This window comes from Labeo rohita, chromosome 5 (genome assembly GCF_022985175.1).
Source record: "Labeo rohita strain BAU-BD-2019 chromosome 5, IGBB_LRoh.1.0, whole genome shotgun sequence".
NCBI classification, from domain to species: domain Eukaryota; kingdom Metazoa; phylum Chordata; class Actinopteri; order Cypriniformes; family Cyprinidae; genus Labeo; species Labeo rohita.
Genome location: NC_066873.1, coordinates 22,438,393 through 22,466,003, shown reverse-complemented (window position 1 = coordinate 22,466,003; position 27,611 = coordinate 22,438,393). Strand labels below are relative to the sequence as shown.

Genomic DNA, 27,611 nt, shown 5'->3' with positions numbered 1-27,611 from the left:
TGGACTATATGTAAACACCTTTTATTTGAAATATATTATTCAGGTCAGTACTAAATTAAAAATAACATGCATTTTGTATGATCCTTCTTATTTTGGTAAAATAATTAACATTTTACAGATTCTGCAAGGTGTATGTAAACTTTTGGCCTCAACTGTAGTTGATTTAGAATGAACTTACTCGATACTTAAGTTCTTAAAATCCTTCATAATAAAGGTTAAGTTGCTCTGCTTGTATCTGTGGCCGTCAGCCACTGCTTTAGTGGACTCAATTGGCTGGGGATACGATTTAGCACATTTTCTAATTGAATTAGTCTGCGCAATGGTTTGTTTCTGGCTGATCTCTCACTGCCTGCATCAAGGCCAGCTCAATTTGGACTCAATTACCTTCTGCTTGCTTGGCTACTAGTCTTCAGCTTATAGAACTGAAATAGGAACATTTACAAGTGACCCTAAATGGTTTTCAGCTTTTAATGTAATGTTTTCACCCAGATAGCTTTTTACTTCATCTAAACAGCCACTGTTGTTTTTGCTTATCGAGTAGAAAGTCACATGATACTTTGAATGACACAGAAACAGAAGATAAATTGTTTTCCTCGCTATAGACAGTGCTTGAATCATTCAGTGCACACAAGAGAGCGTTTGTCTGTGGCTAATGGTGTGTATCTGAAGTGCACCTGAGTGGCCCACCACATATGTCACATTACTTCCTCAGCTGATTTATCAAATATGTTCTGTCACACAAACTCTCATTTGCTCTGGAGATTGTGCAGGTACACCTTACCCACAGTATGCTCCTGTTAACTTAAACATGTCAGCTGGACCAAATCCAGACTTATCTTTAGCTTCACCAACAAGTGTCCTTATTTGTCGATTCTTCTCATATGGTGTTTCAAGCGGGTCCAGTCGCTTATTCAAGCTTACTGTGTGTTTCAGACAACTCAATACATCAACCAAATAGCTTTTTGACACAGTTACCCGTTCTCTTTACTTGTTAGGGGGGTTGTGAATGTGTCTGCAAAACTACCTTTAGAAAAAAACATGCTGTTTATGTTCATCGTAACTATAAAACTACACCTCTGGCTACAATATGAACTTCGGACTTCACTAATAATAACCTTAAGAGTGGGTCTGGTCATTGCAAATGTAGCTCAGAAAAAAATCATATTTGACGAAAAAAAAGTACTTATGCATTTAGCATATGTCATCATTTGTGTGCTTATGAATTTATAGCTGTCATAGTTTTACACAGCTAAATACACTACCACTATACACTACACTATTTTTGAACAGTTAGATTTTTAATGTTTTTTAAGAATTCTCTTCTGCTCACCAAGCCTGCATTTATTTGATCCAAAGTACAACAAAAACAGTACGATTTTGAAATATTTTTACTATTTAAAACAACTGTTTTACAACAGCATTTATCTGTGATATAAATCTTTTGTAACATTATAAATGTCATTATCATCACTTTTGATCAATTTAAAGCATCTTTGCAAAATAGAAGTATTATTTCTATTTTTTTCACAAATGAACTTTCGATTCATCAAAGAAACCTGAAAAAATTCTACTTAGCTGTTTTCAACATAATAATATAAAAAAATTTTGAGCAGCAAATCAGAATATTAGAATGATTTCTGAAGGATCATGTGACTGGAGTAATGATGCTAAAAATTCAGCTTTGATCACAGGAATAAATGACATTTTAAAATATATTCAATTAGAAAACAGTTATTTTAAATAGTAAAAAATATTACAAAATGTTACTGTTTTTGCTGTACTTTGGGTCAAATAAATGCGGACTTGTTGACCAGAAGATACATCTTTAAAAACATTATGAATCTTACTGTTGAAAAACAATTACTGGTAGTGTAGTTTCCAGTTTTTATTGTGCATAATAATAAATATAATGTATGTTTGTAAAGAACATGTAAAGGGTTAATCAAAAATATACATAGATATTTTAATAACAAACAAAATGATCTTGCTGATATCGTTTTCTAGTAATTTTTATTGCATGAACTGTTTTATACTGTTATTTATATATATATATATATATATATATATAGTAATTTAGAATCTGGTAATAGTTTTACTAAGTTTTATGTGCTATTGCCATTTTTTAAAAATATTTTTATGCAACTTTATTTTATTTTATTTTGGTTTTAGTCATTTTAGTACTTCAACTTAAACTTATTTCTGCATTTTCAAGGCATCATTTCTAACTTTCATTGCTTTCATTGTTTAAGTTTTTCATTTAATCCTTATATTTTATTTTATTTCAGCTTTATTTCAATTGCTGAACATAATTAACAGTTTTGATTTTAGTTTTAATTAACTACAGCAACACTGGTAAGTGCATCATAACGTTTGAAGTGTAGTATACGCCTGATTAGAAATGTGAATGTGCTCCTCATGAAAATGTTTTGTGACAACCCATGTTTAATTTAAAGTGATCAAATATCACAGCTTTTTTCTCACAAACAGCTCAAATATATAATTTCATTAGACAGATGTCAGTCAGAGACTCTTGTTATTTAAATTTTTCATGACTGACAAACTTCTGTGGCCTATTTTGTTTATCAGCTGATGAAAATGTCATTATCTCAAATGTGTTGCTTGCTCAAAAAATGCTCCAAAAATCTGCTGGAGAAATCTGCTGTCTGTCGTTACTAAAACTAGCGATTAAAAATTCAGTACTTCAGGGCCTTGCTTACTCACTGTGCAATAGCAACATAATCTCAGTGGACAAGAAGCAGAAGTTCTGATGCCAGAAATGTCCTTAGTTCCACCTGAGGTGCAGACTTTGTTGATTCAAGCTAGCTTAAGCTAATTAAAATTAGTTTTGTTTTGATTGGCTTGATAAGATTATCATTTATGAAATGTCAAGAAATACCTGGAGTTTTGTCAGTAATGTCCCATAGAGGGTTTAATCAAGTTATGATTGAGCTAAGAAAGCTCAATTTTTAATTCTGCAGTTGTTCTTCTATATAGCTGAGCAAAAACAGGCTTCATCAACACACTTTCCATTACATTAACTTGATTTTAAGGCTCTTACTTAAAAGTTCTCCCAAAAAAATAAATATTCTGTCTTATATGCGCTTGTAGCAATTTTTTCCATGTTTTCAAGACTTCCTCTTACATGACAAAATAGGTCCTTACAGGTGTGGTATTATATTTTCACACTTTCAGCTGAATGTGCTCCATGCCACAGATCAGACAAAATGTGTTTTTAGAACACAAACAGACTGAGATTCGATCACCACTCTGGGCCTCTGGATACCACGGACAGTTTGCTGAGATATTGACTGTCCTCAGATCTCTGAGCTGGCCGTTCAAAGCAACACTGGGGCCGTTTCCCATTAAGACATCTGTGCCGAGTGTCACTTCAGAGGCTAGGTGCTGTGCTGAAATGTGCAACCCATCAACACTTGCTCAAAATGTCACTTTGACAAGATGGCTCCTCAGGATAGCTGTCACTGTGTGTGATTTATAATACAGCTGTACTGAATTTATGATCAGTAAGAGCAAATCAAGATTTTGCGTACATATATCTAAACCGTACTGCCTAACTGTTACCAGTGGTGTCTACCTTTTTAACAAATTGTTTTTATTACATGTACAACCATTTTAGTCAGCTAGCATCCTCAAATGACTGTAGGACTTAAATCGAAGCTTCAGTGGCAGCGCAGTTTCAGCAAAGACCCTGTTTTAGGACCAGTCCGAACTGTCTGTTTAGGTCTGCTTGGATTAGCTCAGTGAAAAGGCTACATTGACATAAAGAAGGCTCCTCCTCTGTTTTACCTATCTGTTCATCCGATACCCTTTTAAAGCAGTAGGTCCCTCAGGCAAGACTGTTAATACATCTTAAAATACCAAAGCAACCCCTTTGACTCTTATCTGTTAATGCTCTAACATTTATTGTACAGAATGGAGATGTCTCAGGTTAAATGCAAGATTACTTTACTATTTCTAAGGGCCTTGTTTGAAGTGTTTCAGTTAGGAAATTCTAACAAATATAACAAAATTCTGAAAACTGCTAACTGTGAATATTTTGTACAAAATCCCTCTGACTGGTTTTTATGTTGTCACGTCCAGATGTTCCACTGTCAAGGTTTTGCTTTTTAGTGCCGTGTCATTTCCAACGCATGCTCCATAAACTGAAAGATGATGGCATTTGGTGTGCATGGAGTTATGTCTTTGTACCTTTCTTCCTGTTTTAGAACAATACATCATGGAAACCAGACACCTGTCAAGACTGCGTCTGCTACAATGATGTTGTCATCTGCAAACCTGCTCGCTGCCGAAATCCTCAGTGTGATTTTCAGAGGGTAAGAATGAAGTATTTGATTTGCTTGAGTGCTTGATGAATGCATTGTTAGCATTGAAGGTGGCCAGTTAAACATTAATGCTTTTGGTCCAATTAAAAGCAACTAATTGTACAAACTCTGTTACAGATGGTTTGAACATTGAGGGTTCAGAACCATTTAAAAGAAAATTCAGAGTAACCTTGTTCTCAAAGAATTTCTGAGTGGGTTCATTAAAGATAACGTAACAGTTAATTCTGGTCCTTGACTTGAATCAAAATGTTTCAATAGTCTGTATGCAGTATATTTCACTTTCTGCTGGTAACATACAGACAATACGTCTTTATATGAGTGAGTCATTGAATCATTCACAACATATTTCTTAAAAACACTCATTCATTCAGTAAAGCCACTGCTGGAGTTATCTTGGAGCCATTAAACCTGGCAAGAAATGTGTGTAGCAGTAACGTTGTTGTAATTATTAAAGGATTAATTCACTCCTGGATTAAAATTTCAAGATAATTTACTCACCCCATGTCAACTAAGATGTTTGTGTCTTTTTTTCTTCAGTCTAAAAGAAATGAAGGTTTTTAAGGAAAACATTTCAGGATTTTTCTCCATATAGTGGACTTTAATGGGGATCTGTGGGTTGAAGGTCCAAATTGTGGTTTTAATGCAGCTTCAAAGGGCTCTACACGATCCCAGCTGAGGAATAAAGGTCTTATCTTGTGAAATGATCAGTCATTTTCTAAAAAAAAAATAAACATTTATATACTTTTTAACCACAAATGCTTCTCTTGCACTAGCTCTGTGATGTGCATTTACGACTTCACAAGTTACATAAACATGTTGGATAGGTCACGTGTTGCACATTTAGGTTTCTATCTGTGTCACGTGTATCTATCTGTATCCATCTCACAAGCAACATTTCCAGCGTGACTACGTAATATGTGAAGTCGAGCTAGTGCAAGACTAGCATTTGTGGTTAAAAGGTATAACAATTTTTATTTTTTTTAGAAAATGGCTAATTGTTTTGCTAGATAAGACCCTTATTCCTTGGCTGGGATTGTGTAGAGCTTAAACCCCCATTGAACTCTATATGGAGAAAAATCCTGGAATGTTTTCCTCAAAAAGCTTTGACTGAAGAAAGAAAGACATGAACATTTTGGATTACAAATTATCAGGAAATTGTTATTCTGGAGTGAACTAATCCTTTAACTAAAACTAAACTAAAACAAACAAAAAAAAAGAAAAAATTCGTTGAGATAAAGCTGAAATAAAATTAAGTATTAATATTAGATGAAAATTTCAAACTTGAAAAACAAAAATGTTGCCTTGGCAACCAATTGAAATAAATAAAGTTTTAAAACCACTAAAACTCAAATTGCAATAAAATTAAAGCTAAATGGGTAATTCCACAAAATCTGTGCCTTTGCTTCCTTAAAAAATAATCATCAATATTACATCAAAAACAGTCAATTAAATATTATTTTAAATCATTTAAATAGCATTAGCAAGGGTAAGGTTTTTGGTCTGTCCCTCACTATGATTTTTCTTTTTCAGCAGGACTTTTAATTTGCAAAATGATATAAAAATCACATTTGAAAATTGTTCTAAATATAGTCCCATTGTTAAGTGTTTATTTTTAATAAAAAATTTTATTTTATTTTTCAATTTTTCCAAGAGGAAAAGGCACTGATTTCATGGAATGACCCAAATATATTAGCTATAAAAATAGCAAAATTACTAAAAACCTAAACCAATTTTAAAAAGAAAACCATACATTTGAAATATAAATATAAAAGCTTATACAGTATATAAATTATGTAGCATATAAATAATACTAAACGCTGGTTGCAAATGGCAATATTTTTGATCTTGCGTTGTCTCATTGTTCTGGGATGCTAATGCATATATTCAAATGTTTCTCGGGTTGTTTTTCTAGGGTGAACGCCTGAGAATCCCACCCAAAAAGTGCTGTCCGGAATGTTTTGCACAGTTGCCCGGGATCTGTCACCATGAAGGAATGGTTTATGGGGTAAGTGACACTGCTTATGACACAACTCCAATGAAAGATACTGAAAGCCTCATCCTGTCCTTTGGCAAATCTTCCCACTTCTGGTCGAGTGATTGCTTCGTTTTGTGCACAAAAGCGGTTTTGTTTATGTTCCACTCTTCCCTGACAGAGCAAGCTTCTTTTCTGTTCCAATCATCCCTTCTTAAGAGCCACTTGGTGCTCTGTTTAAGATTCTAGCAGTGTAGCTTTCAAGTCAAGTGGCATTTACTTTAGGGAGCAGGCATGTTGGCATTGGAGCTCAGAATAATAAGTGATATTTGTGATATTCTGATTGCACAAATTTAAAGATAACAGTTTTTCAAGACTTTTATTGTTTTGCATCATCTGTCTTCATCCATATCCTGATTTACCACTCTCTCGCTCTCGCTCACTCACTCAGCATGACAGTCAGTGGAGTAATTCCAAATGTTCGGTGTGCACATGCTCTCATGGGAAGGTGACCTGTGGGCCACGTGCTTGTCCTCCTCTTAGTTGTGGGAAAGACCAGAGTCCTTTCATCCCAGATGGAGACTGCTGCCCTGTATGTGCTCATAATGGAGGTACAGTAAGCTGCAACTTTTTTCATGCACAACTTGTTTATGTAAATGCTTTTTTCTCTGCCACTGTTTCTTGTTTTTGTCAGTCATTGTATTCACTTAATGGAAAAAATGTGATAATGTGTTTTTATAGATGTGTCATATCTGGGGGCCTCAAATGGAATTGCAATCTGTTTAAGCAGATATAACAGCATTGTTATATCTCAACCAGTGGTGTAAATTTGGGGCATGAATTTGCTTAAACAATGGCAAACTGGGGTACATACTGAAAGTTGTTGTTTGTTTAAACTATTAAAGCTATTGTTTTTGCAGTTCTTTTTGGTGTCACTAGTGGCACAGATATTACAACACTTCAGCTTTTACTCGCGGGTTGTGAAGTTAGTAGCAATTCTCTGTTTGCTTCTTTTTTTGAATGTTTTGCTGATTGCTTTTAAAAGGTATGCTTTTCTTAGCTATGTGGGTCCCAAGAGGGTTTATCCTGCTTCATACTGTCAGAGACCAATGATGATGAAAAGTGATTTTTTTCTTGTAGAGTTTCTAGTACAACTTGGCAATTAAAATGCTATTTCTCACTCCTTAGCCTCTTGCTCCTGGGAAGGCCGTCAGTACAGAGATGGGGTGGAATGGACATCTAGCCCTTGTACAAAGTGTCGATGCAAAAACGGTCAGACCGAATGCCTGGTGGCAGAGTGTCAGCCAGTTACATGCAAAGCGGTCAGTAACAACCCTGAACTGTCTCTAATAATAATCAAGGCAAAGCACAGTTCTGCCTGTCTAGATGTGTACAATGACCACATCATCTTTAAACCTAGACTAATTAACACTTTTCAACTGTCATTATGAATTTAAAGAGATATTCTAGCTATTAAAACACCATGATGATGTGCTCATTTGATATACAGAATGAAAACCTGGTGGTCCAGCCAGGACAGTGCTGTCCGCAGTGTGAGCCGAATCCCTGCGTGGAGGCTGGGAATGAATACAAGGTAAGCTGGAAAAGAGATTAGAGAAAGGTGAAATATGCACTGAGATCCGAGGACAGAGATAGATCGAGAGTGACAGATGGGATAATGCATGTCTGTATTACGGAAGACCTTTTGAGGGAGGGGATGGTAAGTGTGGGTTAAAGTGTGTTCATCATTCATATTATGGCAGATGGGTTGTGCATAGAGCCGTGTCTGAGTTTGGTGTGTGTGTGTATGTGTGTGATTTGCTTGTCACTCCTGCTTCTGTCATTCCTCCATATTTCTTTCTTTGCCTCATATCATCTCTTGTTCCTCCCTCCATTGTTCACACACATAATATGCATCATCCCCTCAAGTGACTTTTTATCTGTTTGCTCACTCTCTCTCAATTTGCAGTTTTGGTCTGCTTCATTAGGATAAAAAAAACTGTACATTTGTACTGCCAAAGCATTTATAGCATAACTGCATCATAAAGTCTGCAATATAAATTAAAAAGTGTGAATAAGCATCAAATATCAAATAACAAAATGAAATTATTAGGAGTGTGAAAGTAAATAAAAATTAAGCAAAATAAGTAGTAGTAATTAATACTAAAATAAAACAAATAAGATACTAAAAGACTAAAATAAAACAACACTATATATATATATATATATATATATATATATATTTATTTATTTATTTTTTTTTTTTTTTCCATAACATGTAAATTTATATAGTTGAAAGTGGCGACATCAGCAAAAACTTCATTCGCTAATTTATTTTTAGTCGCAGTCTGGAGCCCTGCTGTATACCAGCACGGCTGTGATTTGGCCACATTTGAGACAACAGCGGAGCGTCTTTAAAAACCCTCTTTTGTGCAAACTGCTTCCTTTCACCACAGATTCAAATCTTAGTTTAGCAGTTGAACAGCTAAGCCCAAGCCTCCTTTACAAATTCAAAAACATTGCTTTAGAACTAGTAGCAAAGGAAAATTGAGTTGCTTCATTGAAAGCGAATTAAATTTCTGTAGAGTATTATGAGAGAGATATGGACTGAGCAAGTGTGATTACCTGCATCTGATACAACATTCATTCTTCAGCTCAATCTCATATTCACAATAAAACATTAGTTTGAATGTCCTCTGAGGAAAGCGATATCTTTGTCAAAGTATCCTTTCATCTCTTAAGGGTGATTTCTGATGACAGGGCTGCTCAGTGCTTTTGTTGGTATTTGTTGGCTGCGTCTTACAAGGTGTTGTTGAAATTAAAAAAATCTTGTTTACAACCATCTTTCAGTAAAAACAGTCTCGTCACAAACACAAACCTTTCTCAGTACTAAATACTATTATTAAATACAACTATTATTTATATAAATACTATTTACTGAATAATAAACAACAGTAGCCAGACAAAACATTGTGCTCTGAACCATATAATAGATTGATGAGACCAACGACTGCTATTAACAAACCGCATATTTAAAGTCTAAACAAGTATGTTCTCAACTAAAAACCTCTTAAAACTACTTTCCATGAAACAAAAACTGTATTATTTATACAATTTTATTATATTTGGGCGTCCACCATGACACTTGCTATGAGAAATACTGCAAGCAGAGTGATACAAACACTGAAACATAGTCAGTATACCTATAGAAATAGCATATTCAGATGATGGTTGAATCATGTAGGTTTTTTAATGGTTAATTCTTAAATTATTCCATTTGATCCCTTCAGTCTGGAATATGTGGTTACATCCTTGCAATACTGACACTTCTCTTTAGACACGCAAATGTCACAGGCGTCCCCAAAATCTCTCATCAGCATGTCATTTAGGGCTGTTTCTCTGTTCACCGTGTTCTCAGCGATCACGTCCCACTCAGCGGAATTCAGCTCTTTTGATCACAGTGGATTGTGTGAAAGCAAAGCAAGGATTTAGAGAGGATAACATTCACCATTCTTTTCATCTCCTTCTAGTACTTGTCTTGTTCACTACAGCACTGGCTGAAATTGTCATTTATTTTAAATTAATTATGTGCTGTAATGTGTTCTGCTGCTAAAGCTTTGAACATCTTTGAGATGCCATCTGAATGTTGAAATTGAACTGAGACATTGGTAGTGGAGCTCTGTAATTCTTAATTGGATTTTTAAATACATTTAAAAACATAGTATTGATGAGTACTATAGATGAACTAACTATCAGAACTCTTTTATTGTGTATGTGTGTGTGTTTTTAGCACGGTGAGCAGTGGCAGAAGGGCAGTTGTACCACCTGTGTGTGCGATCGCGGTCATTCCCGCTGTCAGACGGAGAAGTGCCCTCCTCTCCACTGTGATAAGGTCAGCAGAAATTCATTACACCCCAACACTTCATGTCAAAGACAAAGCTTTTTGACCAGCAAGCTTACTGGGAAGATCACTAAAGAGAAGCTATTGCCTAACCGACTGTTGTCATTTACAGTTTAATACAATCTCACTTTGATTCTTGCAGTTGGTGCTTCTTAGGCCTTGAAAGTGGCTTGCCTGAAAGTGGATTGCTTTCACCATGGCTCCTGGGTGTTTTCCATCTCAGTGTTTTGCTTTCATGAAAAATTCATTATCTTATGTAACTGTTCTTTAAAACAATACTCAGCAAGAACAGACATTTCGTTTTTATATGGTAACTTAATAAGTCTGAATTCTTAAAGAGCATGAAATCACGCCATTAAATGATAATGAGAGTTTTATGGCTTTTTTTTTTATGGCTTTTTCACTAGCCCATGGAACGTTGGCTAAACATCTGATGCATATAAGGCACACTTAGCTGGAAACACTTCAGCAGTTTCGAAGTCATCATCGGACTGGTTAGATTATACAGGATTTTTGGGAGATGTGTGTCGCGTTCTTTAATGTTCCTCCTGGAAACAAAAATGTCGTGGCGCCAAACCCCCTCACGAAAGAAGAAAGCCGTCGTGTTTACAACTAGAGCTGCAGCGATTCGTCGACATGACCCATTACGTCGATTATGAAAATACGTCGATTGACATGGAATGCGTCGACGCGTCGCACCTCTAGCCACGCCCATTATGCGAACCTGCATTTATCCCTACTTTTTCTGCTATGTTTAACACAAAACAAGACTCTAGAGCAGAAGGTAAAGGCTAGTATGGCAACATCACTTCACAGAGTTGCGTTCATAGAGCATTTTATTATTATACGACCGTCAGAACCGTATATATATAGCCGAACTCATGCTTTACATTGTCAGGATTCATGTTATTGTTCATTAATGTTTGCAGCATAGAATCTTTAAAATATGTCTGAGAGTTTTACACACCGGTCCGTTATTGTGGCGACATTTCCACATGACGCGGCACAAAACAAAACGTGATTGGTTGCTTTACCTTTCAGTCATATTGGCCTCTTGGGCAGGTTTTGACCATTCAAAGCGGCCAAAGTTCCCAAACAAATTCACTGGTTTTACAGATCTTTATTTTTTCTCTTCCAGCCTATTTGCTATTTTCTTAAAAAAAATTATAAATAAGGACAAACCCTTAAGTAGGTCACAGCCAAACTCATAAATCCTAATTTCCAAAACTTCCAAATATGTCAACACACTTGTAGAACTATTCTGTGAGGTCTTTAAAGAAATAACCTGAAGAAATAAATCCAATTAAAATGTCCTATTAAATTGATCTTTTACAAACTAAGGCACAAATAAAGATAGATTGATTTGCATTACAACAAGTGTGACATTTTATGTGTGCTATTGTGTTGTTCTCAGGGTCAGACGAAGGTCAAGCGAGCCGGCCAGTGTTGTGAAGACTGTGTCTCGTCTAAAGGCAGCTGCCTCTACGAGGGCATCGTCCGTTACCATGGCGATATGTGGAACGGCACGGGTTGCGAGTTCTGCATGTGTGAACGGGGTCAGGTGCTGTGCCAACGGGTCGAGTGCGCCAGATCGGAGTGCCCTCGGGTATGTGTCCAAATTTAATAGGAAACACATTTCTATGCAGAGCCATCAGCAGGGACAATGCTTATTCTGCTCATTAAAAGACACAATTAGCAAGCTTATCTTGGGGGGATGCCCTATATTCTGACATTAAAAATGTTGACAATTATTAGGGCAAAATATAGGAGGTGAGTTTGAAACCTGCGGGACATTATCTCTTTGGTCATTTGTCCCTGGTTATGAATTATAGCTTTATTCAATCAATATATTCTCCGCTTCTCCATTAATCATAAAGAGCTTTGAAAGGTTGAACGCTGGAGATTTATCACTTATTAATTGTACTTTTGGCCCAAATCCAGATTTGTCACTGTAAAGGTCATTCTTTAGAGAGGAAACTCTGACTTAAGTTTTTAAGTTCACAATGGAAATTTAATCAGAATCAGAATCAGAAAGAGCTTTATTGCCAAGTATGCTTACACACACAAGGAATTTGTGTTGGTGACAGAAGCTTCCAGTACACAGACAGGATGACAAGTGACTAGACACAGATAACAAAATAGACAGATGATTAAAAATAAATATTTGAAAAACAATACACAATACACAACATACTGCATGTACAAATGTCCTATATACAAATTATGCAAAGGGATTTGGATAGATGTGTGGCATGTTAAATTAATAACATATGTATAATAAATACAAGTATGGATAATTGCACATGTTTTATTGCACAGTAGAGAGAAAATTTAGCTGTTCATGGGGTAGATGGCCTGAGGGAAGAAGCCTTTCCTACAGTATGTCTGGCTATTTTGGTGCTCAGTGCTTTGTAGCGCCGACCAGATGGCAGCAGTTCAAACAGGAAGTGTGCTGGGTGTAAGGGATCCAGAATGATTTTGCCAGCCCTTTTGCTCACTCTGGATGAGTGCAGTTCTTGGAGAGAGGGGAGGGTTGTACCAGTGATTCGCTCAGCAGTCCAGACTATCCTTTGTAGTCCTCTGAGGTCAGTTTTGGTAGCTGAGCTGAACCAGGTAGTTATTAAAGTGCAGAGGATGGATTCAATGATGGCCGAGTAGAAATGTTTCAGCAGCTCCTGTGGCAGGTTGAAGTTCCTCAGCTGGGTTTTCTTGTCGATGGAGTCTTTTCCACTGCATGGTACAGCATGCTTCGGTACGGTTCACTTTTGGGGGGTTTTCCACTGTGTACAGTACCTGGTACCTGTACTTTTTTCAGTAAAACCTCGGCTGAGGTTCTAAGCGAGCCGTACCGTTACCAAAATGTGACGTGTAAACCCTGCTGATCACTGTTTGGAGAGTTGAACTTTGAACTGCCGACACAAGACACCAGACCGGCTAGATTTAAATCAGCACAGCCAGCGAATGATCAAACGAGCCAAGTCGTACCACGCAGTAGAAAAGTGCCATATGTGAGTGTCCCACTTCAGGTCCTGAGAGATGGTGGTGCCCAGGAATCTGAATGACTCCACTGTTATTTTTACTCCACTGTTGTTACAGTATGTCCATGATGGTGAGTGGGGTGAGGGCAGGGGGGTTTCTCCTGAAGTCCACGATCATCTCCACTGTTTTGAGCTTGTTGAGCTCCAAGTTGTTAAGACTGCACCGGACAGTCAGCTGCTCAACCTTGCTTCTATAAGCAGACTCGTCACCATCCTGAATGAGGCCGATGACTATAGTGTAGTCTGCAAACCTCAGGAAAACTTCAAACTTTAAAGGAAAAATACATAAAATTCTCAGATTTTAAATGTGACATACATTCTGGTGCACAAAACTATTATGCATGCTGTAAAAAGTGGTAACACTCAAGTATTTGGAGCTATTTCTACTCATTTTTTCTGCTAGTCCCATTTTTGGGATAGTTCTGTCATCATTCATTCACCCTCATGTCAGTCCAAACCAAGAAAACCTTTGTTCATCTTTGGAGCTCAAATAAAGATATTTTATTAAGATAGAATAGAGGCCTAAATTAAATATGTCCATCATTTAAAGTAATTATGTCTCTGCAGAAGACGTGGACTAAACCGCATAAGTATTTTAAGGTGTCTTTTTGCTTTTTTTAAATTTTTTGGTTGCATGGATAACCAATAGATAGACAAAAATGGTAAGAGAATATTAAAAATATCTTCATTTGTGTTGTAAAGATGAATGAGATGAGGGTGAGTTTAATTAATTATTTATTTTGTTGGTGTTAACGAATGTATTTATTTCAATTTGGTTATGTTAAATAACTTTTATACTTGCATTTTAATTCAAATAAGTGCTGATGTTCATTGAAGACATAGTAATAAAGCGTCTGATTAAATAGCACAGAACCACAACAGATGCTTCTGTATCTTTTTGAAAACATTGATCAAACCTGCTTTCCCATCTGTAGCATATTTCACTGACGTCTGCTGATTCGCCTGTAGAACCACCATGATTTTGGTGATCAAACTGTGTTACACAGAAGCATCTAAAGATTCTCTCATGAATGTAAATGACTATTGATAACGAACCTCAGAGGCAGAATTGGAAATGTGATGTAATTAGAGATTTGTGGCTCTGTGTCAGACAGCTAATCATTCCCCTGGGGCTGTTTTCATGGTGAAATTAAATAAGCTAAAATTTCACACCTTGTGCCAGGGAGAAAAACTGGTCCATTTGCCTGGGAAGTGCTGTCCAGAGTGTAAGACAACAACCAGCTCCTGTACATATTCACAGCCGGATCAAAAGGTACAAAGCTTGATCTGCATGCATGTTTAAATATGGGTTTTGGTAAAACGGACAGTGGTTTTATGTTTTATATCCATGTTGACGTGTACATATGCTACCGTTCAAAAGTTTAGGGTCGGTAAGATGTTTTTGAAAGAAGTTTCTTATTTTCATCAAGAGTGTTTTTATTTAATCAAAAAAAAAAAAAAAAAAAAAAAAAAGTAAAAACAGTAATAATGTGAAACTGTTTTCTATTTTAATATTTTAATATTTTTAAATATTTTAATTTTAAAATGTAATTTATTTCTGTGATGGCAAAGATGAATTTTTAGCATCATTACTCCTTCAGAAATATTACTCTAATATGCTGATTTGCTGCTCAAGAAACATTTGTTATTGTTAATGTTGAAAACAGATGTGCAGCTTACTATTTTATTAAAACTATGATACATTTTTGCAGGGTTCTTTAATGGAGTTTAAAAGAAAAGCACTTAAAACTTAAAATGGGGATTTTTGTAACATTATAAATGCATTATTGTCCTTACTGAATTAAAGTGTTAATTAAAAAAAAAAAAAAAAGAAAGAAAACCTGACCCCAATCTTTTGACTGCTATTGTACAAGTAGCTTTTGATAGCAATGAAGAGAAATGGATGAGCAAATCAATACCACCAACAATCTTTGTCCATTTTTGTCCATCTTTGTCCTTTGACTGTCTTTGTCCATTTAGGGGCAGAAAGCCAACATGAAGAGTTTTAGACGCCTCACTGTAAGTAAACATGAGAACTTGGTTTATGGTTTATGGTTTGTAAAATTAATAAATACTATGCTACCAGATTTTTGCCTAAGCAAAAATGTTTGTTTTCTCTTCCTGTGTCTCTGGTTGTAGAATCTAGAGAGCATTAAAGAGGGGCTGTGTCGTGAGTGTCAGTGTCAGGACGGTCATGTGACCTGTTACCAGCAGTCCTGTCCCACCTGTCCACTGGGCACCCTAACTATACCTCATCATGAACAGTGCTGTCCAGACTGCAATCCAGGTGAGACCCGTGTCTATGTTGGTGTTCCCGAACAGCAAGGATGTATTAAGCTACTGTAGTTAATTACCATGCTCTCTTGTGAATATGCTCCAAAGAAATCAGTGAAATTGGGGTTATACTTTGATTTATTTACTTCAAAAAGAACATTATTCTATTCCCAGTTTCAAAGCATTTCTTTATGTGATTAAACGCATTTTTGAATTGTTCTGAAAATCTTTCCTTATCAGCCCTCCAAGGAACAATTCCTCAACCATAAAGACAAAACATAGTTGATCTCAGTGGTAGAGAGATGAGAGCTATAGTATTAGATTATATTCTGGTTAGATAACATGGTTATTTAGCTCTACGGCACCCATGAGACTCAGGATTGCTCTATATAATAAATTTCCCTGGTGAATTCAAGAGATGCTGCAGGATGGATCATACATCTTTCTCTCTCTCTCTCTTTTTTTTTTGGAAAAGACCGTAGAGGGAAAGAAAGCAGAATGTGTTTGTGTTTACATTTTGCTTTTATATAGATATAAACTGTATGTTTATCTAAGGAAACAGGGTAAATTGTTTGGATGTTTAGGTGTGCGTAGGTTGACCTTTTGTCATCTCTGTGTTTATGTTTATAAGATTATGTTAATGTATCCTCTAACACAGCAGTCAAATAGTATTTTTTTTCTCTTAAAATTTGGACAGGAATATGCCTGTTAAAAAAAAACACTCCATTCCTCTATATTTATCATAAGCACTATTAATCACATATGGAGAGTAGCAGCTTGCATTGTGATAGTGCTTGTTAGCTGGTTAATGTCCAGATTTTATCAATACGGCAAAGGCGATGTGTATGCGTTCACAGCTACATAACCATTTGTTAACTTGACTGCCTGTTGTGAGGAACAGAAGGAGCCCAGCATCAGTGTTTTATCAGATAGATTGTCTGAGACATAATGAGTTGCAGTGTTACTGTGAGAAACGCTGTGATTCCGAGGGATTTACTAGCTAGTGACCATATTATAATACATTTGCACTCAAAACAAGTAGATTCTTCAAATCGATGGAAAGTCTCATAGGTCGTCCTGGTAAAAAATGCTTACTTCAACTGGAAAATGGAGAGTAGGATAGTTTTTCACCAAGAGTTATTGATTCGCACACCAAAGTATTTAATTAAAAGTGATTTATGGGGGTATGTCAGAAAATAATAAAGACTTAGAGCTTTAATTTTCTCCCTCTGGATATGAGTCTGGCCTTGTGCTTGCAGGCTGGTCCAAAAATTGGGAATGACCATCAAATAAGTACCAACGCACCTTTAATGTCCTACGTTGCCCTATTTCCATGTCTCTTGCACTGGCCTCATGAATGGAGCCAGAAACCTGCAACCCAAAGTCCTTAGCAAGGGATTTACCAGCTCATTAGAGACTGTGTAATTAATTCTTGTGCCAAGTAGTGGTGCCAAAGGGAACTATAGCCTCAGGTTTCATCTGAACCATGTGGGGAAGTTATGAGTGCCTTATTAGTACACTAAAGACAGGGCGGGAGATTTGGTGGTTCATTTGCATGACTGTAGATGAAATTACCATGACGTCACACAGCCAGCAATTGCACTTCCAGGCTCTTCAGGCTAGCAATTGTAATGGTCAGTTTAAACATTATATGATGTAATAATATTTGTTAATATTAAAATAATATACAGTGCCTTGCAAAAGTATTCATACCCCTTCAATTTTATGTTGCAGCCTAATGTTAAACAGCTTTAACTTACTTTTTTTTCCCACATCAATCTACACTCTATACACCGTAATGGCAAAACATAAAAAATAGTTTTTTAACATCTTTGCAAATGTATTACAAATAAAAAACATAAATGATTCCATTGCATAAGTATTCATACCCTTATCTGGGACAGTTGAAATTTAGCTTGGGAGCATTCATATTGCTTGTAGATGTTACTACACTTTGAGTAAAGCTAACTTGTGGCAAATTCAATTGAATGGGTATGACTTGGAAAGGCACACATGCAACAGCTGAACATATTAGAGCAAAAACCAAGCCCTAAGGTCAAAAGAACTGGCTGTAAAGCTCAGTATCTGGATTATGTCAAAATGCACATCCGAGGAAGCGTTCAGAAAAGGAAGCGTTCTGCTGCATTGAAGGTTCACAGAAGCATGTAGTCTCCATAAACCCTTAATGGAAGAAGTTTGAAACTGAATGCTGATGTGCAAAGGTTGCCGGATCATGCCCAAAAAGACTAGAGGCTGTAAAGGTGCTTCAGCTAAGTACTGAGTTAAGGGTATGAATACTTATGCAACATACTTATTTCAGTTTTTTATTTTTAATAAATGTACGAAATAGTGGCAGTTCAGTTTTTGCTTTGCCATTATGATGTATGGAGTGTAGATTGTGTGGAAAAACAGTAATTTAAAGCAGTTTAACATAAGGCAGCAACATAACAGAAAATACAATACAATATAAAACAATGTATTAAACAGAAAATAAACTAATTAATCAAAAGTGAGAGTAAACAGCTGTTACAAAAGGTTTCAGATTCAAATACATGCTGTTCTTTTGAGCACAACTGTTTTTAATGTTAATATTAGGTAAAAAAGGTTATTGAACACCAAATTAGCATGTTATAATGATTTCTAAAGGGTCCTGTGACACTGGATTATTGGCTGCTGAAAATTCAGCTTTGCCATCAGATGAATAAATTAAATTTTAAAATATATTAAAATAGAAGTTATTTTAAATTGTACAGTTGTTATAAATTGTAATAATATTATTATTTATACTGTATTTTTGATCAAATATCAAAATGCAGCCTGGGTGAACATAAAGGACCTCTTTTAAAACGGTAAAAAGGTGATGATAATGATGATCAAAGTTGGTGAATGATCATAATTTGAGAGTGTTTGTAAACAGCGGCTTTATCTGTCCTCTGAGGAGTTTGACTGTGTCTTTGTTTGTGTCTGTAGCAGTGCAGTGTCACAAGGACTGTTTGACATGCTCTGGCACACCAGATCACTGTGACAGCTGTCAGGACCCTTCCGCCCTGTTGATGAATGGACGCTGTTTGCAGTCATGTCCTGAAGGCTTTTTCACCCAGGGCAAAGTTTGTGCAGGTATAAACATACTTTTTCTGTGTTTTACCATTGTACTTCTACAGCCCACGCTGGTATTGTTGCAAAAATTTGCTGTTTTCCTCATCATCTCATTTCCTTTTTTACTTTATCGTCCTCTTCCTTCTGTTTTCCCACCAACATTCACACACGCCTGGCCAAAACGTATTTTTACACCATGTTATTTGAAATTCTCAAAACGCCCTCTGCTTTAGGTGACTTCTGTGAATTGCTAATCCTATAGCTTTTATGTGTGTGTGTGTGTGTGTGTGTGTGTGTTTTGTGTGTACTGTATGTGGATGTGCATGTACATGTACATGAGTCATGTTTGTCACAGTCATTTCAGCAAGGCAAAACACAGACCGGATCCTATACTGGAATTTCCCCCCACTTTGAAAGGCAATAGCATCATTTGACACATTTCTTACAGTGACTCTTTAAAAGCTGATCACACACACCATTTCAATTAATGTATCAGTGTTTTGCGCCCTGCTTTTACATTGCGTTTTGCTATTGCAGCCTGTGTATCCCCCAACCCCTATCACCCTTCTTGTTCTCTTTCTGCCAGCCTGCCGGCCGTCGTGTGCCACCTGTGAGAATGACTTTGAATGCACAGCATGTGGTGGGTCCTTTCTCCTCAGTGGCAGGCAATGTGTGACCTCCTGTGAGAGAGGTCTGTTCCAGGACCACACACGCTGTCTCAGTAAGTCAACTAGAGTTTACATTTCATTCACTTCTATTGTCTTGACTTTCTGTGATGCTGTTTATTTCTGCTGCACTTTATGATGTCTTTCCAACCTTAAGGGAAGCACATATGTTACACTTTTATTATTACATCAGCAAGTAGCTTAATAGGAGAAATGGTAGTAATACTGTAACAACACAGTATTAAAGGGGTCATCGGATGCTAAGTTCACTTTTACATGTTGTTTGAATATTAATGTGTGTTGGCAGTGTATGTACAAATCTACCCTATAACGATAACCAACAGAGGCCGCTCCCACGATAGTTGATTGACATGAGCGTTTTACCTCAAATCAGCTGCAATAGTCCGCCCTCTTTGTTTCGATGCCATAGCAGGGATGTAAGTTAGTCAAGAATATCTCCAATTGAGCGACTGAGGTGTTGTGTTGCTGGATGTAATAATGAACGTAGTGGTCGTCATTTATACCCGACATCTAGACCGCTGAAGATGCAGTTGATTACATTTGTTTGTGAAGGGAATGCGCCTACTGATCTACATATATCCGTCTATGTTCACACGAATCATTCGTGATCCAGCTTCACTTACAGCAGAAGTGAGTAAGGGTTTTTTTATAGAAACTTTGCGATCGCTTTTTCTTAATAATGTGCTAGTTAGCAAGTTTAGCGGCTAAACACGGCTAAATGCGGCTAAAGTAAACAGACTTGTCACATCACAGAGAGAAGAGAGGGGCGGGGCGAGCACAGCTCATTTGCATTTAAAGCAGCCTCGACCAGAATGAGATGATTTTTGCAGAGCTGATTTTGACAAGGTAAAAAGGGTGTTGTTTTACACAACCATTGAGAATTTTTAACCAAAGTATATTATAGACTTTTCATTAAGACCCTGAAGAATCATATCAACTTGTGGTAAATGGGCATCCGATGACCCCTTTAATGCAATTGTGGAGCATAGAAGTGCCACCCAAAATTCTGTTGTAAATTAATAAAATATATTATATTTAAAAATACGTTTATATTTAAATATGTGACCCTGGATCACAAAAACAGGCATAAGAGTACATTTTTGATTAATACATCATCTGAAAGTTGAATAAATACGCTTTCCATTGATGTATGGTTTGTTTGGATAGGACAATATTTGAACTACTTGAAACTACTTGAAAATCTGGTATCTGAGGGTGCAAAAAAATCAGAATATTGAGAAAATTAAGTTTAAAGTTAAAATAAAGTTGTCCAAATGAAGTTCTTAGCAATGCATATTACTAATCAAAAATTAAGGTTTGATATATTTATGGTAGATATCTTCATGGAACGTGATCTTTACTTAATATCCTAATGATAAGAGAAAAATCAATAATTTTGACCCATAAAATGTATTGTTGGATATTGTTACAAAAATACCTGTGCTACTTAAGACTGGTTTTGTGCTCCAGGGTCACATATATCTGTATAAATAAAATATTAAATAGATATTACATATAATGATGTATGTATGTTCAATATATACATCTATATTAAATATATACCATACTATTCAATTCAATTCAATTTATATAGTGTATGCAACTATATATATTGAATACCTTTCAAAAGTTTAGGATAAAAAAGATGTTTCTTGAGTGACAAATTAAGCATCTGACATTGAATGCTGGAGTAATGGCTGCTGAAAGTTCATCTTTGCTATTACAGGAATAACTAACATTTTAAACAAGTTAAAATAGAAAAATTAATTAAATTTTAAGAAATGTTTCATAATATTACTGTATTTACTGTATGATCAATTATATAGAGATATATGCACTGATACCAAACCTTTGAATGTCATATATATATATATATATATATATATAATTTATTAAATTGTGTTAATTTTTTAACATAGCGAAGGTGCAAATATTGCACATATCACGTGCCATTGATTTATCTATGATTTGTTTATTTCCACCTCATTCTGATTGTTATATGTGATCATGGACCACAAAACCAGTCTTAAGTATTGTATGGGTCACAATTGTCGATTTTTCTTTTATGCCAAAAATCGTTAGGATATTAAGTAAAGATTATGTTCCATGAAGATACTTTGTACATTTCCTACTGTAAATATATCAAAACTTAATTTTTGATTAGTAATTTACATTGCTAGGAACTTCATTTGGACAACTTACAGATGATGTATAAATCTCAATTTCAAAAGATTGACCCTTATGGCTGGTTTTGTGGTCCAGGGTCACATATTAATTTTTGGTTCAGTGCTATATGACAATTGCAAAATGAAGCTGTATTTACTTCCTCAAACAAAAGGGCCCACAGAGTATATTTAGATGTGAAATTCCTGTTGTACAACATTTTGCGTCACGTTAGCTCTAAAAGGTCAGTTTCTTCGTTGCTATTAAAGCCAGATGGAGCATTATGGCACCTGCAGTGCATTCACTCCTTGCATAAGAATCAACCTCAAGATGTGGCTACCTGGTCTTGTCAGGCTACCTGACTATAGCAATCCAATCTGGAAGGAATCATGCATTAGTGACCTGCTAACTGGTCTGTGACTGGGACCGCTAGACTGTACAGCAATTACCCCAGTCCCCACTCTCATTCAATTTCACACTTTAATAAGCCTCTCCCACAGATTGAACCACATTGTTCTACAAGGAACAAGATGGGGAAGAAAAATCCGTCTTACGTTGAGCCCATTATGGTGGATTTAGTGTTGAATGAGTCTTACTGAGCAATTGAATGTGAAAAGTTTTTATTGTGGGCATGCAATAACGATTCATTCTCTTGTTTTACTCTCTGATTGAGTGCAAATGCAAATGTTCAAGAAGTTAATTAGCTAAGTGAGAAAAAAAAATGAGGGAATTTTACAGGAAGCCCCTTAGATGTTCACTCTGTCTCTCCTTGTCTGTGCCTTTCTCTTTCTCCTTTTAAATGGTGTTATAATGGAGTTATTTTTTTTGTTTAATCCATCTCATGTAACACGTAGTTATTTTAAAACGAGCCACTATCAGACCTTACCGAACACTTCTTACATGCCACAACTTGGATTTCTTCAAATATATCTTTTCACATCTACAGCGTATCAAGAAGTCATGTAAAACCTTAAAGAGTTGTGCTGACAGACATGCCCAAGTGTGCTGTCATTAATTTTTCTAGCATGCCAGACTTCTCCAAATCCACTAAACATGGTTACCTACATCTCTTGTTCACACTTTGTTGTTGGCTGTCAAAATATTTGGTCCCATTCCAGCTTCTCAGGGTTCTGGGCCAGTTTGGTGCCAGTGTGTGTGAGTCTGTGGAGAGGTGCCATGTAGAACTGTGAATGTTTCGCACTGGGAGCCGTGCCCAGATTCGTAGTTTAATCCTGAGCACTAGACTCACACAAAGAATGAGAGACGGTGTCTTGTGACCTTATTGCTGCACAACATAATTAGGGACTGTTTCACAGATTCTACGGTGTTTGAAACTATTTATAATAATTGATTATTTATCAATAAAAAGTATTTTAACAGTATTTGTACATAAATCTCAGAAAAATTCTGACGTAAGGCATGTAAAATAAAATATTAGATATGAAATAAGTGCTTCTTACTAAGGAAAGTGAACTGCTGCTGCTGTGAAGCAAGTACAGGAACTTGGTGCTGCCAATACAGATACGGTGCTGTGAATATTTAAGATATTCTTCTGCTGCACAAGTAGCATATATAATAACTCGTAGCAGATCTATACAGGTGGAGCTGGGGAGGTGGAGGGTTTCAGAGGAAATCTGAAAGCCTGCTGCGAAATGCTCTAGTGAATGCTAACCAGCCATTTAAATTTTAAGCAGCAAGCTCATTGGCTGCATGTGCAACGTGAACCAGTCAGTTTTTGGATATCACCAGTGTGCATTAACAACCCATCAGCCTGTGCTATCTAGAGTTTCATGACAGAACTTGGCATTTCTATTCTGAGTATTACATTTTAATGTGTAACTCATCCCTTATTGTTTTTGTTGTAGACATAAATGATATCAACCGTGTGACTTAATGAGAAGTATGATGTTGTTTTCCTAGTAAAAGCTGAATTTTCAGCAGGCATTACTCCAGACTTTAGTGTCACATGATCCTTCTGAATTTATTCTAATAGGGTGATTTGGAGCTCAAGAAACATGTTAATAAAGTTTTTTGCACAAAAACAAACAAACAAATCTGACCCTCTGTCTAAAACAACTTGTTTTTAAGGGCTTCTCAGTAATCGACCACTGTTATGATTGGCTAACGTCGTTGCATAGGCGACCGTATTAACACCTCCTCGCTACTGCATGTAAGTGTTTTGACAACATGATCAAAAAGAAAAAAACGGTAATTTCCAGACAAAACATTATGAAATCATTTGCTACAGTTTGTGTTGTCAAATCTAGTACCGCTTTATCTTTTAACAATGTTTCTTTGTGAACTCTCCATAACACTGTGCCTCAATTACAAAACAACATTCTCCGCAGTCCAAACAATCATCAAAATAAACTATCCAATAAACTATTATCCTTACGCTTGGATTCTTCTGATATCTGTGCAAAGACACGAACGAGCTGTTTAAACCATGTCAAAGTGAACGTTCTTATACTTTATTTGTCCTATTGACGACAGACTCACGTGTGTGGACTGTGTCAGAAAGCGAACGTGCATCTGTATACCGTATCCAGTGTAGATAAGATAGCAGCAGTGATTGTAATTTCTATTTGCTTTTGATGCAACGTGACACTTGTGTTCATCGTATTCAAGTGTCAGCCGTCAAGTGACTGAACACCAGTGAGCGGGGGCTGTTATGAGAAGATGACTATTCGTCAATGTTTATGCAAATGTTTGTGCCCAAGTAACGTCACCTTGCACTTCAGATCCAAACAAGCCATTTTGGAGTGTGATTAAATTGATGCTTTGAAACTTGCAGGATGTTTTAATGGTACAAAGACCTCTTATATGCCAAAAGAACAAGGCAAATTTGATTTCTAATGTCATGACCCCTTTAAATCAGAGTGAATTGGTGAAGTTTGGACAGAAAGTAACTACCTATTACATCCTAGTAATTGTTAACCACATAACAACTCACTCACATTTTGTTCAGAAATGTTCAAAATCTGTAATAACAGGCATCTTCTATTGTTTGTTATATTTTGCCTCCTTATGAGGAGTGCTGTTGAAGGAGGTTTCACGTGTTAATTTGTCCCACATCTCTCTCTTTCTCTCTCTCTGTCTGAAGAAGAAATGGTATTTTTAAGCTTGTGTGATGTATTTATGTGCAGCAGTAAATTTGCTAAAGGGAAATTGAGTTAGTGCCCTGACTATTCAAATTTAGGTCACTTATTTTACAAAGCAAATATCTTGAGTTTATACCTAATGGGAAAAATCTATGAGAAAATTCCCCTTCCTTATTTACCCAAAGCCCAATCAAAGTTTTCCAAATATTGGAAATCCACAAGCAGCCAGTGACAAAAAAAAAAATTAAATTAGCAAGGATTATATTTGGTGTTTATGTTTTAGATATTAGTGAGCCCTTTGAATAGTTTGTTCTAGCGGTACACATGTCTTACCAAAGCATGAGTGTTATGTTATTAGTTTTAATGCACATATGCAACACTTATGTATGTGCTTCTGTATGTTTCCTTCAAATCGTGAGTCTTTCTTTATATATGCAAGTGTGTTCTTCTGTCTTTTTTTGTAACTTTTACAAGCTCCCTCAGAAAGGTCATCTTTTGTTCTTGTTTGACTGGCATGTTTACTTTCGCAGCCAAAATCAAGTCACTTTAATTCCTCACAGAAAAGCCACAACACAACACTGGAACATAAAGTAACCTTGTAAAGTCTGATTATGCTGTTTTTTGTCTTGTTTAGTTTAAGTTTGAACTTGGAATTGACTTTTTTCTCTTTTAGGTTGCCATGACTCCTGTTCATCATGCAAGGGGGTGGGGCCTCAGGATTGTTTGACATGCTCAGACCCCTCCCATTTACTGAAGAATGGATTCTGTGTTTTGGATTGTGGTGCAAGCTTTTATGCTAGTCAAGGCAGCTGTTATGGTATGATGGGCAGAATTTACATTTTATAATTTGTTTGTTGTTGGTCAGCAATAAAATCTTTAACCAACATTTTAATTAAAGGATTAGTTCACTTCCTGATACAAATTTCCTGCTAATTTACTCACGCCCATGTCATCCAAGATGTTCATGTCTTTCTTTCTTCAGTCAAAAAGAAATGAGGAAAACTTCCCAGGATTTTTCTCCATATAGTAAACTTCAATGGGGATCAGCGGGTTGAAGGTCCAAATTGCAGTTTTAATTTAGCTTCAAAGGGCTCTACATGATCCCAGCTAAGGAATAAGAGTCTTATCTAGCAAAACAAAGTACTTTTAACCACAAATGCTCATCTTGCGCTAGCTTAAACTTAATGCATTATGTAGTCGCGTTGGAAAGGTCACATGTACCACCCCAGCATTTACAAAGCGATTGTGCAAAGAAAGTCAAATGCCCTTTACAGAAAATGTAAAACAAAAATGTTGGATGATGTTGAAGGTTGAGGAGAGTTTTTCGCCCTAACCTACATTTTTGAATCTACAAGTACACCGATGAAGAACTAACCACTCGTGACTTTTCCGACATGATTACGCAGTCATCGTGCGCATTGCCGAGCTAGTGCAAGATGAGCATTTGTGGTTAAAATTTTTTTAATTTTTTTGAGAAAATGGCCGATCATTTCGTTAGATAAGACACTTACTCCTCAGCTGGGATCGTTTGAAGCTGCACTGAAACTGCAATTTGGACCTTCAGCCCATTGGCTCCCACTGAAGTCCACTATATTGAGAAAAATCCTGTAATGTTTTCCTCAAAAACATTTCTTTTCGACTGAAGAAAGAAAGACATAAACATCTTGGATGACATGGGGTTGAGTAAATTATCAGGAAATTTCTATTCTGGAAGTGAACTAATCCTTTAAACAAACGTTTGTTTGAAACATTTTAAAACAATGTTTGAGCAAAATGTTTGTCTAAAATGTTACAACCAAGCTTGAATACATTACATGAGTTTACACAGATTTCTTCCAGATTTGCAGTCTGAAGGAGTCATCACTAATTGCCGAAAGTCAGAGCCAGTCTGCAGACTTACAGAAAATAGATGGATCACGTAGTATATGATGGACACAAATGTAGTTTTTTAGCTTCATCTAATCATAGGATATCAAGCATAGAACACGTATTGTTTTAATTTGTCAAGCATCTTCTATCAACGCGGTGCATATTTTTGCATGTGTTTGGAACATTGTGAATGTTCTGTACTATATGTGACCCTCAGTCATTTAGTGATGCCCAGTTTTTAGTCATCAAGCTTATGAACCCTGTTGTTATCTATTCAGACTGTAAATGTTTTGTAATGTATTCCAGCCTTACAGTGCACTCAATCATTTTTATTTGTATTTTATTATTATTTTAAGTATTTTGATTTTGTATTGGATAGATTTAGTGTTTAATACTCAGATTGTCATGGCATTTTAATGGCCTTATTGTTTGTCTTACCACTGTTGATGATAATATCTTGCCAAGTAGAGACAAAAGCCTGCTTTACAAATGTCACCTCAAATACATTTAAGCTTCACTTTGATAGCAGTACAGCGAATGCAGAATGACACCCTAAATGTCTATTTTACAGTGAAGGAACTTAACCTCGACAGATTCAGTTTGACTATTTAACATATGAGAGAATTGTGTTGATGGGAGTTTTTGGGTTTCTGACTACGAGTAAAAATAGCTTGTGGTTTGAGCACTTTAAATCTTGCATTGGTATGCTGACTTTGAAAGTCCTGAGGCTTTTCTGCACTTTTTTTTGACTGCGATCGTTTCTCATTTTGATTGTGATATATTAGTCATGAGTTCGTGCTAGTTCTTCAAATCAAATGTTAGTTGTCATTCTTTATAAATCTATATATACTACGTTTTATAGCATTATTTTTTATATCCTTTTGTAGCTTGTGACCCTTCCTGTGCAACCTGTCATCCCGACAACCCCAGCTGCATGAGCTGCCCATCTGAACATGCACTGCATCAGGGGAAATGTGTATCACAATGCCCACCCCAGTATTACAAGGATGTCCGTGGCCATTGCCAAGGTGAAAAGTTTTCTTTTACTCTTTTAATATTTGTTCAACACCTCCATGTAGGTTTACTGGCAACCGCAAACTCATAAATCTCCTTTCTAGCGTATTGAAAAAACATTCTGAAACCAATTTTCTATGCCAGGGATGATTCTTTG

General features: G+C 36.2%; 1 protein-coding gene across 5 annotated transcripts in view; it reads left to right on the top strand.

The window, feature by feature from the left end:
- Positions 1-27,611, top strand: part of fras1 (Fraser extracellular matrix complex subunit 1) — a 137,775-nt gene that overhangs the window by 39,402 nt on the left and 70,762 nt on the right. For all 5 annotated transcript variants that reach the window (XM_051110000.1, XM_051109999.1, XM_051109998.1 and 2 more), the window contains exons 3-16: positions 4,224-4,331; positions 6,253-6,345; positions 6,764-6,923; positions 7,501-7,634; positions 7,823-7,906; positions 10,103-10,204; positions 11,628-11,819; positions 14,435-14,524; positions 15,232-15,270; positions 15,391-15,538; positions 18,496-18,642; positions 19,208-19,342; positions 25,245-25,388; positions 27,328-27,468. In XM_051110000.1, coding sequence (XP_050965957.1) covers positions 4,224-4,331; positions 6,253-6,345; positions 6,764-6,923; positions 7,501-7,634; positions 7,823-7,906; positions 10,103-10,204; positions 11,628-11,819; positions 14,435-14,524; positions 15,232-15,270; positions 15,391-15,538; positions 18,496-18,642; positions 19,208-19,342; positions 25,245-25,388; positions 27,328-27,468 — 1,717 coding nt within the window. The remainder of the gene's footprint in view (positions 1-4,223; positions 4,332-6,252; positions 6,346-6,763; positions 6,924-7,500; positions 7,635-7,822; positions 7,907-10,102; positions 10,205-11,627; positions 11,820-14,434; positions 14,525-15,231; positions 15,271-15,390; positions 15,539-18,495; positions 18,643-19,207; positions 19,343-25,244; positions 25,389-27,327; positions 27,469-27,611) is intronic.